Source organism: Nycticebus coucang, chromosome 2 (genome assembly GCF_027406575.1).
Source record: "Nycticebus coucang isolate mNycCou1 chromosome 2, mNycCou1.pri, whole genome shotgun sequence".
In the NCBI taxonomy this organism is placed as follows: Eukaryota; Metazoa; Chordata; class Mammalia; order Primates; family Lorisidae; genus Nycticebus; species Nycticebus coucang.
In genome coordinates this window covers 184,132,701-184,147,811 of record NC_069781.1, presented here as the reverse complement: position 1 = coordinate 184,147,811, position 15,111 = coordinate 184,132,701, and the positions used below count along the sequence as shown (strand labels likewise).

At 53.7% G+C, this 15,111-nt stretch overlaps 1 protein-coding gene across 4 annotated transcripts in view; it reads left to right on the top strand.

Moving 5' to 3' along the window:
* Positions 1–14,688, top strand: part of ANKRD11 (ankyrin repeat domain containing 11) — a 195,964-nt gene extending 181,276 nt beyond the window's left edge. For all 4 annotated transcript variants that reach the window (XM_053555393.1, XM_053555375.1, XM_053555384.1 and 1 more), the window contains 5 exons: positions 104–6,681; positions 8,940–9,038; positions 9,124–9,267; positions 11,977–12,069; positions 13,652–14,688. In XM_053555393.1, coding sequence (XP_053411368.1) covers positions 104–6,681; positions 8,940–9,038; positions 9,124–9,267; positions 11,977–12,069; positions 13,652–13,837 — 7,100 coding nt within the window. In that variant the 3' untranslated portion in view covers positions 13,838–14,688. The remainder of the gene's footprint in view (positions 1–103; positions 6,682–8,939; positions 9,039–9,123; positions 9,268–11,976; positions 12,070–13,651) is intronic.
* Positions 14,689–15,111: the final 423 nt, after the last annotated feature.

The following is a 15,111-nucleotide window of genomic DNA, read 5'->3' as shown; positions in this document are numbered from 1 at the left end:
AGGAGGCCTTTCTGGGTATGTTTGCAGAGCTGCCTGCCCTTGGCTACTTCTAGGGGGGTTGCTCTGAGCCTGCCTTTAACCTCTCCCTTCCCACCTCCCACAGAGAGCTCAGAGGAAGAGGATGCTCCATCATTTGCACCTTCCAGTTCAGTTGATGGCAATAACACGGACTCTGAGTTTGAAAAAGGCCTCAAGCACAAGGCCAAGAATCCAGAGCCACAGAAACCCGTGACCCCCGTCAAGGACGAGTATGAGTTTGACGAGGATGACGAGCAGGACAGGGTTCCCCCTGTGGACGACAAGCATCTGCTGAAGAAGGACTATAGGAAGGAGGCCAAGACGGACAGTTTCATCTCCATCCCCAAGATGGAGGTGAAGAGTTACGCTAGGAACAGCACGGTTGCACCAAAGAAAGCATCCCATCGCATCTTGTCAGACACGTCAGACGAGGAGGATGTGAGCGTGGCTGTGGGGACAGGGGAGAAGCTGAGGCTCTCGGCACATACAGTGCTGCCCAGTAGTAAGGCAAGAGAGTCTTCTAACGCCAAGCAGCAGAAGGAGAAGAACAAAGTGAAAAAGAAGCGAAAGAAAGAAACAAAAGGCAAAGAGGTTAGGTTTGGAAAACGGAACGATAAGTTCTGTTCCTCAGAGTCCGAGAGTGAGTGCTCGGAGAGTGAGGACGATGACGGGGGCTCAGTGGGGAGCTCTGGCTGCCTCAAAGAGTCCCCGCTGGTGCTGAAGGACCCCTCCCTGTTCAGCTCCCTGTCCGCCTCCTCCACCTCGTCTCATGGGAGCTCTGCAGCCCAGAAACCCAACCACACAGACCAGCACACCAAGCACTGGCGGACAGACAATTGGAAAACCATTTCCTCCCCTGCCTGGTCAGAGGTCAGCTCTTTATCAGACTCCACCAGGACGAGACTTACAAGTGAGTCTGATTACTCCTCTGAGGGATCCAGCGTGGAGTCGCTGAAGCCGGCAAGGAAGCGGCCGGAGCACAGGAAGAGGTGTGGGCTGCAGGGCGCTCCACCTGACAGGAGGGGCTCCTTCCACCCTGCTGGGGATGGCGCCATTCCCAAGCTAGACAAAGAGGGCAAAGTCATAAAAAAACATAAAACAAAACATAAACACAAAAACAAGGAGAGAGGACAGTGTTCAGTCAGTCAGGAACTTAAACTGAAAAGTTTTACTTATGAGTATGAGGACTCCAGACAAAAGTCAGACAAGGCTGTACTTCTAGAAAACGACATTTCCACTGACAGTAAGGTGAAAGTGTTAAAGCATGACAGAGACCATTTTAAGAAAGAAGAGAAACTTAGCAAAATGAAGTCAGAAGAAAAAGAATGGCTCTTTAAAGACGACATAATAAAAGTCTCCAGGGATGAGAAGTCACTGAGGAGAATCAAAGATGTGAATAAAGACGCCAGCAGGTCTTTCCGAGAAGAAAAGGACCGTTCAAGTAAAGCAGAAAAAGAGAAGCCAGTGAAGGAAAAGTCTCCTAAAGAGGAAAAACTGAGACTCTACAAAGAGGAAAGAAAGAAAAAGTCAAAAGACCGGCCCTCAAAATTAGAGAAAAAGAACGATTTAAAAGATGACAAAATTTCAAAAGAGAAGGAAAAGACTCTTAAAGAAGATAAAGAAAAACTCAAAAAAGAAAAAATTTATAGGGAAGATTCTGCTTTTGATGAATATTGTAGCAAAAATCAGTTTCTAGAAAATGAAGACACCAAATTTAGCCTTTCTGACGACCAGCAGGATAGGTGGTTTTCTGACTTGTCTGATTCATCCTTTGATTTCAAAGGGGAAGACAGTTGGGACTCCCCAGTGACAGATTACAGGGACATCAAAAGTGACTCTGTGGCCAAACTCATCTTGGAAACGGTGAAGGAGGACAGCAGAGAGCGGAGGCGGGATGGCAGGGCCCGGGAGAAACGAGACTACAGGGATGCCCTCTTGAGAAGGAAGGACAGGGACTACACGGACAGGAACTCCGAGAAGAGGAAAGACCTGGCAGAAAAGCACAGAGTCATCCCCAGCTACCTCTCCGAGAAGGACAAGAGGAGGAGAGAGTCTGCCGAGGGTGGGAGGGACAGGAAGGATGCCCTCGAGATCGCCAAGGAGCGGAGAGACAGCAGAGGAAAGCCTGACGAGGCGCGCAGGGAGGACCCCAAGGACTGCGGCTGCGAGGGTGTCTTCAAGGATAAGGCTGACGGGGACTTTGGTAAGAGCCTGGAGCCCTGGGAGAGGCATCACCCAGTGAGAGAGAAGGAGAAGAAAGACAGCCTCGATAAGGAGAGGAAGGAAAAAGTAAAATCAGAAAAATACAAAGATAAATCCAGCGACAAAGACAAAAATGAAAAGTGTATCCTTGAAAAATGTCAGAAGGACAAAGAATTTGATAAATGTTTTAAAGAGAAAAAAGATACCAAGGAAAAGCATAAAGACATACATGGCAAAGAAAGAAAAGTGTCTCTTGACCAAGGGAAAGAAAAAAAAGAGAAAACTTTCCCTGGAATTATCTCAGAAGACTTCTCTGAAAAAAAAGATGAGAAGAAGGGTAAAGAGAAAAGCTGGTATATTGCAGATATATTCACAGACGAAAGTGAAGATGAAAAAGATGATTATATGGCGAGTGGGTTCAAGCTCGGAGAGGCCAGTGACATCCAGAGGGTGGATGGGCTGCCAGAGAAGGAGGAGGGGAGGGAGCCCTACACCGCTGACAGGCACAGGAAGTCCTCGGACAAGCAGCACTCGGAGCGGCTGAAGGACAGGGAGTCCAGAGACAAGAGGAGAGACCGAGTGGCTGCTGAAGGGACGAAGGATAGAAGGGAAAAGGCCTTTGAGAAGCACAAGGAAAAGAAGGATAAAGAGTCCACAGAAAAACACAAGGACAGGAAAGACAGAGGGTCAGTGGATGCCACTCAAGAAAAGAAAAGTAAACAGAAGCTCCCTGAGAAGGCTGACAAGAAACACTCCGCTGAAGATAAGGCTAAAAGCAAGCACAAGGACAAGTCTGATAAAGAGCATTCTAAAGAGAGAAAGTCTTCCAGGACTGCGGAGATGGAGAAGAGCTTGCTGGAGAAGCTGGAAGAAGCAGCACTGCATGAGTACAGGGAAGACTCCAACGATAAAGTGAGCGAGGTCTCATCCGACAGCTTCACCGACCGAGGGCAGGAGCCGGGGCTGAGCACGCTGCTGGAGGTGTCCTTCACGGAGCCGGCCCTGGAGGACAAGGTCAGGGAAGGTGCCTGCCTCCCCGAGAGGCTCAGGGAGAAGGAGAGGCACAGACACTCCTCATCCTCATCCAAGAAGAGCCACGACCGGGAGAAAGCCCGGAAGGAGAGGGCTGAAAGGAGAGAGAGGAGCGACGATGCCAAGGACCTCAGCAGCCGGAAGGACTCAGGCCAGTATGAGAAGGACTTTTTGGATGCTGATGTATACGGCGTTCCTTACGGTGGTAAAGCGGATACAGAAGATGATTTAGATAAAACCATTGACTTGTTTTCTACTGAAAAGAAAGATAAAAATGATTCTGAAAGAGAAGCTTCCAAGAAAGTAGAAAAGGAACTAAAGCCTTATGGATCTAGCAGCGTCAACATCCTACGAGAGAAGAAGAAGCGAGACAAACACAGGGAGAGGTGGAGGGAGGAGAGGGAGAAGCTGCGGGATAGGCAGACGGAGGGGTTCCTGAGACAGCACCGGGACGAGCAGAAGCTTGTGGGCAGGGACAGGGACAACCCTGCTCACCCCTGCAAGGAGAGGCCCAAGGACGAGAGCCTGAAACTCAAGGAGAAACTCAAGGAGAGTGCCGAGAAAGACAAGGGTGATTCGGTGAGGGCCAGCAGCGGCAGTGAGAGGTTGGTGCCGCCTAAGGACCTGGGCAAGAGGGACGCCAGGCCCCGAGAAAAGCTGCTGGGGGATGGCGATCTGATGATGACCAGCTTTGAGAGGATGCTGTCCCAGAAGGATCTGGAGGTCGAGGAGCGCCACAAGAGGCACAAGGAGAGGATGAAGCAGATGGAGAAGCTGCGGCACCGGTCTGGGGACCCCAGGCTCAAGGAGAGGGCAAAACCAGCCGACGATGGGCGCAAAAAGGGGCTGGACATTCCCTCCAAGAAACCACTGGGGCAGGACCCTCTGTTTAAAGACAGAAAACTCAAGGAATCAACTCCAACGCCAGCCACCACTGAAAATAAGCTACACCCAGGACCAGCCACAGACCCCAAAGACTGGTTTGCGGGACCTCATGGGAAGGAGGTCCTACCTGCCTCGCCCAGGCCTGAGCAGAGCCGGCCCACTGGGGTGCCCACCCCCACGTCAGCAGTGTCGTGCCCGAGCTTTGAGGAGGTGATGCACACACCCCGGACCCCGTCCTGCAGTGCTGATGACTACCAGGACCTCGTGTTTGACTGCACTGACTCCCAGCACTCGCCGCCTGTCTCCTCTGCGTCCACCAGCGCCTGCTCCCCCTCCTTTTTTGACAAGTTCTCCGTGGCTTCAAGTGGGCTCTCAGAAAACCCTGGCCAGACTCCCACGAGGCCTCTTTCCACAAATCTTTATCGCTCAATCTCTGTTGATATCAGGAGGACACCTGAAGAGGAGTTCAGCGTTGGGGACAAGCTGTTCAGGCAGCAGAGCGTCCCTGCCTCTGCCGGATATGGCTCTCCAGCACAGCACCTGATGGAGGACAAGGCTCCTCTGCCTCCGGTGCCTGCGGATAAGTTTGCATGTTTGTCCCCAGGGTGTTACTCCCCAGACTATGGCGTCCCCTCCCCCAGGGTCGAGGCTCTGCACTGCCCACCTGCAGCTGTTGTCACTGTCACCCCACCTCCTGATGGGGTCTTCTCGAGTTTACAAGCAAAATCCTCCCCATCTCCCAGAGGTGAGGTGTTGGCCTCTTCCCTGGAAGGGGCCCTTCCCCCTGACCTGGGCCTCCCTCTGGATGCCACAGAGGACCAGCAGGCCACAGCTGCCATCATACCCCCAGAGCCCAGCTACCTGGAGCCCCTGGACGAGGGCCCATTCAGCACTGTCATCACAGAGGAGCCTGTGGAGTGGGCCCACCCTGCTGAGCAGACTCTTTCTTCCAGCTTACTTGGGAGTGCCTCGGAAAACTCCGTTACCTGGCCTGTGGGGTCAGACCTTTTGCTTAAGTCTCCACAGAGATTTCCAGAGTCCCCAAAACATTTCTGTCCTGCAGAGTCCCTCCATCCTGCTGCCCCAGGACCGTTCAGCACTTCTGAGCCCTCGTACCCTGTCTCTCCTGTCTCCTACCCTCTGCCCATCCCAGAGCCTGGACTAGAGGAGGTCAGACACAACGGGGTGGAAGCAGTCCCCGCCACTGTCCCCACTGCAGAGGAGGCGGCTCCTTACGCCCCTCCCTCCAGGCTGGAGTCATTCTTCAGCAATTGTAAGTCCCTTCCGGAAGCCCCTCTTGATGTGGCCCCTGAGCCTGCTTGTGTAACCACTGTGGCCCAGGTGGAGACCCTTGGGCCCTTGGAAAACAGCTTTCTGGACAACAGCCACAACCTGTCTGTGTCTGCCCTCGGCCAGGTGGAGTCCGTGCCCTGGGCTGATGCCTTTGCCCACTCTGAGGACACCCTCGACCTAGGGCCCTTCTCCCTCCCAGAGCTTCCTCTTCAGACTAAAGAGGTTTCGGGTGTTGAGACAGAGCCTGTAGGAGAAAGTCTTGTTCCTCCAGAAAAGATTCCTCCAGGGGCCCCTGTGGTCATAAGTGGGGGTAATGTTTCTGCATTGGTGGCTGAGGGACAACCGACGCTGCCCCCTGAGCAGGTGGCCACCCTGCTGCCCATGGAGCCGGAGCCCACAGTAGAGCCGGAGCTGGGCCTGGCCCTGGAGGCCACGGTGGAAGCTGAGATGGTATCAGAAGAGGGGGCTTCTGAGGATGTGGACACCTGCCTAGCACCTGCTCCCAACCCTGCTATTGAGCAGCACCCGCCAGGGGCTGGGGAGGACAGCGCTGAAGCTGAAGACCCCTGCCCTGCATCCCCCAGGGGCCCTGACAGCCCTGCCCAGGACAGGGACAGCATGACGCACGTGCACCCCCTCGATGGGGCCAGCCCCGCAGAGAACTCTGTGGTCACTCGTGTGCCTGGGCCTGCCGAAGGCCTCCCGGGCAGTGTCTCACCCGCAGCGGCTGAACCTGAGCCCAAAACTGCAGCCGAAGCCCCAAAGGTCCCTCGCGTGGAGGAGACTCCGCAGCGCATGACCAGGACCCGTGCGCAGATGTTGGCCAGCCAGGGCAAGCAGGGCACACCGCCCCCTGAGCGTGAGCTAGGCCCGGCTGCCCCAGCCAGGGCGCGGGGCCGCGTCTGCGAGGATGACGAGGCGCAGGCCCAGCACCCGCGTAAGCGGCGCCTGCAGCGCTCTGGGCAGCAGCTGCCACCACTCAGTACATCCACCCGGCAGACGCGCGAGGTCATCCAGCAGACGCTGGCCGCCATCGTGGATGCCATCAAGCTGGATGACATCGAGCCATACCACAGTGACAGATCCAACCCATACTTTGAGTACCTGCAGATCCGCAAGAAGATTGAGGAGAAGCGCAAGATACTGTGTTACATCACGCCACAGGCACCACAGTGCTACGCCGAGTACGTCACCTACACTGGCTCCTACCTGCTGGACGGCAAGCCACTCAGCAAGCTGCACATCCCGGTGGTGAGCGTGGGGGCCCTGTGAGGGGGAACCCCTCCTCTCTCCTCCTCCTTTCCCGTTCCCCACTCCCTCTTCTCCTCCCTCTTCTCCTCCCTGCTCCCCTTTCTCTACTTCTTCCCCTCCCTCCCTCCCTCTTGAGGACCCTCCTCCTTCCCTGTCCCCAGGCCTGTCCCTCCCCCTTTCCTGGCCTGTCCATCTCACCTCCCAGAGGAACAGACAGGACATGTTTGTCCTGTTGTGCCTGGGACAGGCTTTCAGGTGCAGATGTCCAGCGGACATTGGCCAGGGAAGGTCTGGGGCCTGGAGCCTGCGCTGTACTCAGTGTGGTCTGAGAGGTTATGTCTAGCGCTGAAAGCAGGTTCTGTTGAGTTGGTTTGCTCTGCTGGACCCAGATCGCCTGCGGCCTCTCCTCACGGGTGCCCTTGCAGGTGGGAGCCAGGTTGCTGTGCTTCCCCCAGAGCAGTCAGCCACAGGAGGCCTGCTGTGGCCTGCCATGCTGGAACTACCACAAACACTCATGGGCCTACAGCAGGGAGTCCTCAGCCCCTCTGTCCCACCCAGCTATGAGCTCCGTTCCAGGGAGCTGGATTGCTTTCCCCTCTCCTGGTCCTGAATCCCCCAGGGCAGAGGACAGATGACTGTTCAGGTCACTAGTATCAGAAAAATCTAGCCTCAGATTTTCACTAAGACTTTTTGTGATTTTTGATTTTTCTTACATAGTAACGTGACTACTATAGAAATTCTGGAAATACAGGGAAAGGACACTTCAAGCTTACCATTCAGAGTAACCCTGAGTATTCTGCATGCCTCCCACCATGACTGCCTGAGATAGAGGCAAGCTGGGCGCAGGTGCTCTGTGAGCCATGCAGTCTTCTGAGGGCCTGAGGGGGGGACTTGCGCCTGCAGCAAGCCATGGGAACACCTTGGAAGTGGCCCATGCTGTGTCTCTGCCCCCGCAGAGGAGCGGGCCACCCTCAAGGGAACCTCACGCAAGACCCCCGGAGCTGGGCCCGTGGAGGCAGAGCAGGAGTGGGGTGAGCAGATGGAGGTGCGATGAGACAGGGTGGGGAGACCTCATTGAGTTTTAAGTTTTTATTTTAAATTAACTTTAGACTGACTGAACAAAGTTCAGGGACCCCAGAGAGTCTGTGTGTACCATGCTCAGGTCCTACCCATGCGGCTCCTGGGTGGTGGTCTCCCTCTGTGTCCACATCAGCCTTCCCTGCACTCTGGGGACTCGATGCTTTTGAGGAACGTCAGGCCTTTGTCTGGTCAGGTGTCCCATGGCAGGACGGAGGTGACATGTCTTTCGCGGGAATCCTGCTGCGCCATGGACACCCACATGTCAGAGGGCTTGTTACAGAGATGCTTACTCAGCATCTGCCACTTGGACACTTTGCACTCAGTGTGCGTCTCAGGGACGAGACTCTAACTGCATGTGAACCCTGTTTCTCCACACACCTGTGCCTGCTCAGTGATGGACAGGTGGCTCAGGTTGGGGGGCTGCTTCACCCCATGAGTTGACTGGGTGCTATCAGGAACTGCAGCCCCTTGAGCTGAGCTGTCCAATGTGTGAGTGTTGCTATGCACGTCGCTCCAGGTCTCAGGAGCTCTTTGGTGCCTGCCCCACCACATCCCCATCTTATCTGAGCGCCAGCTTTCTGCCCACGATACATGCTGCCTGACCCCACATGACCTGGCCTCAAGCCCACCCCATTCCTTGTTGGTTCCTTCTCTGTCCAAGAGAGGCCTTGTTCTTACCCCTGCCCTCCACCTGCTCTGTTCCCATCCAGATGGACTGCAGGGGCTCATTTCCCTCCCGCAGGGTGGCTGTGGGACTGCCTGGACCAGCCTGGCACAGCTGTCAGCCTCGTGTTCCATTTGGGGCACTGTGTCCAGGTTGGTGCAGTGGCTGGTTTGGAGCGTGAGTGTACTTGCTGTGACAAGCTGGACACTCAGCTGCTGCTGCATCCCTGCCTGTCCTGGTCTTTGTGGGCAGATGGGTACATAGGCCTGTGCTCTCTGCTGATAGACGTACTGTCTCCTGCCTTGTTCCCTCACAGCATCACCCCACTGCCCTTGCAGCGTGTGGTATGCTCTGGGGATGGTTGGTCATCCCCACGTCTGGTGTCTGGTGGTTTCCAGGGAGTTGCCTGGTTTGTTCTGTGTTTTTGTAGGCCTAGGGGTGGTCTCCAGGGGGACTCCCCAGGACCTGTGTACTGTGCTCCCCATGACACCTCCCTCTCGCCCTCTGCCTGCAGATTGCGCCCCCTCCCTCCCTGGCAGAGCCCCTGAAGGAGCTCTTCAAGCAGCAGGAGGCTGTCCGGGGAAAGCTTCGTCTGCAGCACAGCATCGAGCGGGTAGGAGGGTCGGTGAGTGGGTAGGAGAGTTGGCAGGGGCCTGGGGCAGGGCCTGTCCCGGCTCACCCAGCTCCTCCTCTCCCAGGAAAAACTGATCGTGTCCTGTGAGCAGGAGATTCTGCGTGTTCACTGCCGGGCTGCCAGGACCATCGCCAACCAGGCTGTGCCATTCAGCGCCTGTACAATGCTACTGGACTCCGAGGTCTACAACATGCCCCTGGAGAGCCAGGTCAGTGCCCTTCCTGGGGCCTTCCCAAGACCAGGCCTGGGCAGGGATGGCCCTTTCAGGCGAGTCTGAGCCAGTGGACAGGACGCACGTGTGTGGTTCCATCACTTAGAGTCTCTTGAATCTTCTCTGAGATGTGTGCTTGCAGGAGGGCAACCTGTGGGCACTGTTGTATTGGGACAGAGGCCTTCAGAGACACATGTCCCCCAGGGGCTGCAGCTGCCCAGCGAAGCTTCTCACCCTCAAAGGGTACTCAAATCCCTCTGATCTGTGGCAGATGATACTCAGATGCTTCTTGCACCCCGCTCTGGCTGTACCCCTATTCACCCAAGGGTTTGGTTTGTCCTGTGTTGCCTGTGCCAACATTTCTGTCCTTTGAGTAGGACTTGGTCGGCCAAGGCTAGTTCCTCCAGTATGCCTAGAAGTAGGTCCATCTACTGGTGACCCCCAGTCACCTTCAGAGCTATCCATGTTCATGTTGCAGGCCCTACATGTGCCCAGTGGGCGCTGGTTCCTGGTGGTCAGCCTAGCTGAAGCCAGAGGCACTGTCTTCAGTCCTTGGCTGTGCCCATGTCCCCTCATAACAGCTGTTCCCTCTGGCCTATGACCCTGTCGGCAGCATGGGTTGATGGGGCACCAGGTGGTACAGTGGTTTAGTAGTTTTTAGTTTAAAACTTTTTTTTTTTTTTTTTGTAGAGATAGTCTCACTGTCCTGCCCTCGGGTAGAGTGCCGTGGCGTCACACGGCTCACAGCAACCTCTAACTCTTGGGCTTACGCGATTCTCTTGCCTCAGCCTCCCGAGCAGCTGGGACTACAGGCGCCCACCACAACGCCTGGCTATTTTTTTGTTGCAGTTTGGCCGAGTCTGGGTTTGAACCCGCCACCCTCAGCATATGGGGCCGGTGCCCTACTCACTGAGCCACAGGCGCCGCCCAGTTTAAAACATTTTTTTTTTTTTTTTTTTTTTTGCAGTTTTTGGCCGGGGCTAGGTTTGAACCCACCACTTCCAGCATATGGGGCCAGCACCCTACTTCTTGAGCCACAGGGGCCGCCCTAAAACATTTCTTAATGCATGAAAGATTTCCCTTCCTTATTTTGAGGCTAAATCTTACAAGCTTTCTTCATTTAACATACAATACATAATGACAAGGTGTTTTTTTTTTTTTTTTTTTTTTTTTTTGAGATAGAGTCTCACTTTATCACCCATGGTAGAGTACTGTGGCGTCACAGCTCACAGCAACCTCCAGCTCTTGGGCTTAGGCGATTCTCTTGCCTCAGCCTCCCGAGTATCTGGGCTACAGGCACCTGGCTATTTTTGTGTTGCCAGGACCAGGTTTGAACCCGCCATCTTCGTAGGGCCAGCACCCTACTCACTGAGCCACAGGCGTTGCCCAATGACACGTTTTCTTTAATGCAATACATTTCTATAAAACAAGCTATGGGGGCCGGACATAGTGGCTCCTACCTGTGATCCCAGCACTCTGGGAGGCCAAAGCAGATGGATCCCTGGGCTCAGGAGTTTGAGACCAGCCTGAGCAATACTGAGACCTCATTTCTACTAAAACTACAAAAAGACTAAGACAGATATGTGGCACACATCTGTGCTACTTGGGAGGCTGAGGCAGAAGGATCTGTAAAGCCAGGAATTTGAGGTTCTTGTGACCTGTGATGCCCTAGTACTGTAGCCTGGGCAACAGAGTAAAACTTTGTCTCAAACAAAAGAAACAGGCCGGGCAAGGTGGCTCATGCCTGTAATCCCAGCCCTCTGGAAGGCCAAGGTGGGTGGATTGCCTAAGCTCACGGGTTCGGGACCAGCCTGAGCTAGAGCAAGACCCAGCCTCTAAAACTAGCCAGGCATTGTGGCAGGCACCTATAATCTCAGCTACTTGGGAGGCTGAGACAAGAGGCTCACTTGAGCCCAGGAGTTTGAGGTTGCTGTGAGCTATGACACATAACACTCTACAAAGAGCAATAACAACAACAAAAACAGCCCAACAAAAAAAAAAGGAACAGCTCTGAAACCAAAGGTTTAGTTGAAGAGCAAATGACTTCAGGGATTGGGTGTTTATAAGTTTTGCTTTTTACACTTAAAATGAAGAACCTGCCAGTTTTTAATTAATTTTCTGGGTTAATTCTGAGGTCTTAGGTCATGGCCCTTCCCTCCCACGTTTGATGTTGAGCTGGGTCCTCATCCCACAGGCAGCCATGGACGTGGCTCTTCTTGGGACGCCTTGGCCACCTAACGCTCCAGGAACATCCAGAAACCATGTCAGCACTGTCATGCCAAACCTCCTGGAGGCCGCTGCTTGTCGTCCTTATGAGGGCTTCTGGGCGGCTGGGATCCCTGTTTGCAAACCACATCTGAGGGCAAAGGTGGAGCTGTGTGTGCTGAGGATGAGTCAGGGCAGCAGCAGGGACTAGGAGGCCAGCTCAGGCTGTTCCACCTCAGGCCTCACGTGTACTTTTCAAGGAAGAAGAATTACTTTCCATTTCTAAAAAGGGAAAAATTAAAATGGATAATATTACCAGCTTCAGCTGAACCCTCTGCCCCTCCTTGAGCCTGTAGAGGGGAGACAAGAGTTCATGGCACCTTCTCTGTCCCCTCCTGGGGCAGACAGGCCTGGTCACCTGCAGGGTTTTGGCTGCTGACTATCAGGGAGGGCAGGCTGTGATGGGCCTTCCTGACCTCACACTTCTGTTTGACCCTGCAGGGTGATGAGAACAAGTCGGTGCGGGACCGGTTCAATGCCCGCCAGTTCATCTCCTGGCTTCAGGACGTGGACGACAAGTACGACCGCATGAAGGTGGGTGCGCACGTCCCTCCAGGGGTCATGGCAGGGTCCATGGTAGTAAGACTCTTGAGGAGCCCAGGTCCTGCCCATCCATCCAGTGGGGGAGAAGTGACTCCTGCCACTAGCTGTGGGACCCAACCTTGACCCTCCTCAGAGGTCACAGCATGTGCCCACCACTGCTCTGGGAAGTGCTGACCAGGCCAGCAGCCCAGAGGGTGGGGAGGAGATGGACCAGTGAGGGAGTGAAGAGTCCCACACCAGGGACACTGAGGATCCACTGAGAAGTGATTAAGAGCAGGAACTTATAAATTACTGTCAGGAAGTCAGTGCCCCCATATATACTGTCACCCCCTTGGAGAAAGGGGAGTGACTGGAGTCCTCTGCCCCCACGCAGTGTGTGAGAGTGAGAGACTTCCAGGGGACAGCCTTACTGGAGTCTCATTTTAACTGAGTGGTAGACAGGTGCCGTGTGGTGTGGGCAGGACCATCTTGGGGGCTCCTGGCACCCTCAGGAAGCAGATGCTTTTGTCTGGAGGGAAGCCAGGCCTGCGTCAGGCTCTGAGCAGTTGTGAGTGATGCTCCATCTTTACACCTCTTCTTTAAACAGCCATAAGTAACAACTGACTGGAAGCTTTATAAATATACAGGGAATACTTTTTTTTATAAAACGAGTTTTGACTGTATTAAAAATACTTTGTATATTAAAAACACCCCATAAGTTTACTTTATTATGAAAATAGAAAACATGGCTCAAAAAAAGATTATTTTATAAAAAGGCATTTCACAAAGGAGATAAAATGGCCAAATCCTAAAAAAAAGATGTTCTGTATAATCTTCAGACTCACGAGTTAAATGAGATGTACCCCCTAACGGGTGGTATCTGGGTTGGGAGAGGGGTTGATATATGCTAGAGTGTTCCAGTGAGTATTTTCAATCTGGAAACCCAGACGTCCATCACTAATTCGAGTGGGGTGGTATCATCTCAGACACTAACTGGGGTTGGGCCTGGCCTGGGAAGGTGTCAGAGCTATGAGGACCATGGGTCCAGCAACTGAGCACATGGTGGAGAAAAGTAGTAGACAGATTCCCAGCTTATAGCAGATGGCTGCTTCTGGAAGGTGAGTGGCTGTTTTCCTACACAGCTGCTGTCACATGAACATTACCCAGCAGAGTTCATGCCCTGGGCCCAGATTCCCCGTCTCTGCATCCTATTTAGTGCTCCCTTGTGCCATAGTCTCTACTATAAATGCAGATAGAACAGTGTCACTGGCCACAGATAAAACAGTAGAAGCAAAGTTGTTAGGAGATTCTGGTCAGCAGTTGGGGGCCTCATAATGCAGGGTGGGGACAGATCCCCCATGTGATCGGCATTACTGCCAAGTGAACAGATGGAAAACATCCCCAGGTGTCACAACAGCCATCCTGCAGGGCCTGGACCTTGCAGGTGGTGGGTGAGCTCAGCTCGAGGCCCCTGTGCTGGTAGTCAGGGTGGGTCCCGGCCCTCGTGAGTGCTCAGCCCTGCTGGCAGATGGGAGATGGGCAGGTGGGTGGAGTCCAGGGTCCTCTGCTGCCCTCACCTGCCATGTGTCCACAGACCTGCCTCCTGATGCGGCAGCAGCACGAGGCCGCGGCCCTCAATGCTGTGCAGAGAATGGAGTGGCAGCTGAAGGTGCAGGAGCTGGACCCTGCCGGGCACAAGTCCCTGTGTGTGAACGAGGTGCCCTCCTTCTATGTGCCCATGGTCGACGTCAACGATGACTTCGTGCTGCTGCCAGCGTGACACCCACGGCGAGGGCCACAGGACACAGGCGAGGGCGATGCAGGTCCACCACGAGCTGCTGCTAAGCCCCGTGGCGGAGGAAGGAGCATCATGTCCACCCAGCACTTGGCCACGGCAGCTCTGTCCCTTCCAGACTGGCCAAGGGGTCAGTGAGGTGGGGAGAATCTCTTTGATACCAGCTGCTGCGGTGGGGGGGGGGGGAGGGGGGAAGGCCCCCACAGCACAGTCTCGCCCACCAGGTGGGAGGAGCCCACGCAGACATGGTGGCTTCCAGCTCTGGAAACGGTGACTTTCGGGTCCTTTCTTCTAGCCAACTTCAAAGGCATTTCGGGAGTCTCAGAACAGAGTGCATTTTTAAAATTTCTTGTTCCATTCTGATCAACTAAAGGAAATAAAATCAAGGCATCCACCTCACAGTGACCTCCAGGTCAGAGGGCAGGAGAGTGCTGTCCCAGCTGCGGAGTGGCCGCTGGCCTCGGACCAGGGTGGGGGGTGCTGGTGCCAAGTGAGGGCCCAGCCATGTCCCCGCCTGGCCACAGAGGGACGCAGAGCCGGACGCTCCGATAGTGTTTTTAATGGAGTCAAATCCTCGTGGTTTGTATATTTTTTCCTTTAATCTTGGGCATTTTGTTTCTCTTTCTGAGAACATAACTTGAAACACTACAGAGCCAATAATCATATAAAAAGTGTATCCGTAAACGCTGTACAGTTTTATATACATTCACAATGTACTTTTGCTGCCTTCTAGATAATTTATTTTGCAACACATTACTGCACAGTTGTAAATAACTTATGTACTGTAACATCACTTTCAGTTATGTGTAAAGAAATAAATAAATTAATTAAAATGCTCACGTACATCCAGTCCTGGGGTAGCCATCCTCCCACAGGCATCACCCCACTTAAAAACGCAAGTGTCTTAAATTTTGGAACATCCAGCCTGAGCAAGAATGAGACTCCATCTCTACTAAAAACAGAAAAAGTGTCTGGGTGTGGTGGCGGGCGTCTGTCATCCCAGCTACCTGGGAGGCTAAGGCAAGAGAATCTCTCGAGCTCAAGAATTTGAAGTTGCTGTGAGCTGTGATGATGTCACAGTACTCTACACAGGGCAACTGAGAAAAACAATTTTTTTTTTTTTTTTTTTTTTTTTTTTTTGAGACAGAGTCTCACTTTGCCACCCTAAGTTGACGTCAACAGTTCACAGCAACCTCAAACTCTTGGGCTCAGGCAATTCTCTTGCCTCAGCTTCTGGAGTAGCTGGGACTGCAGGCACC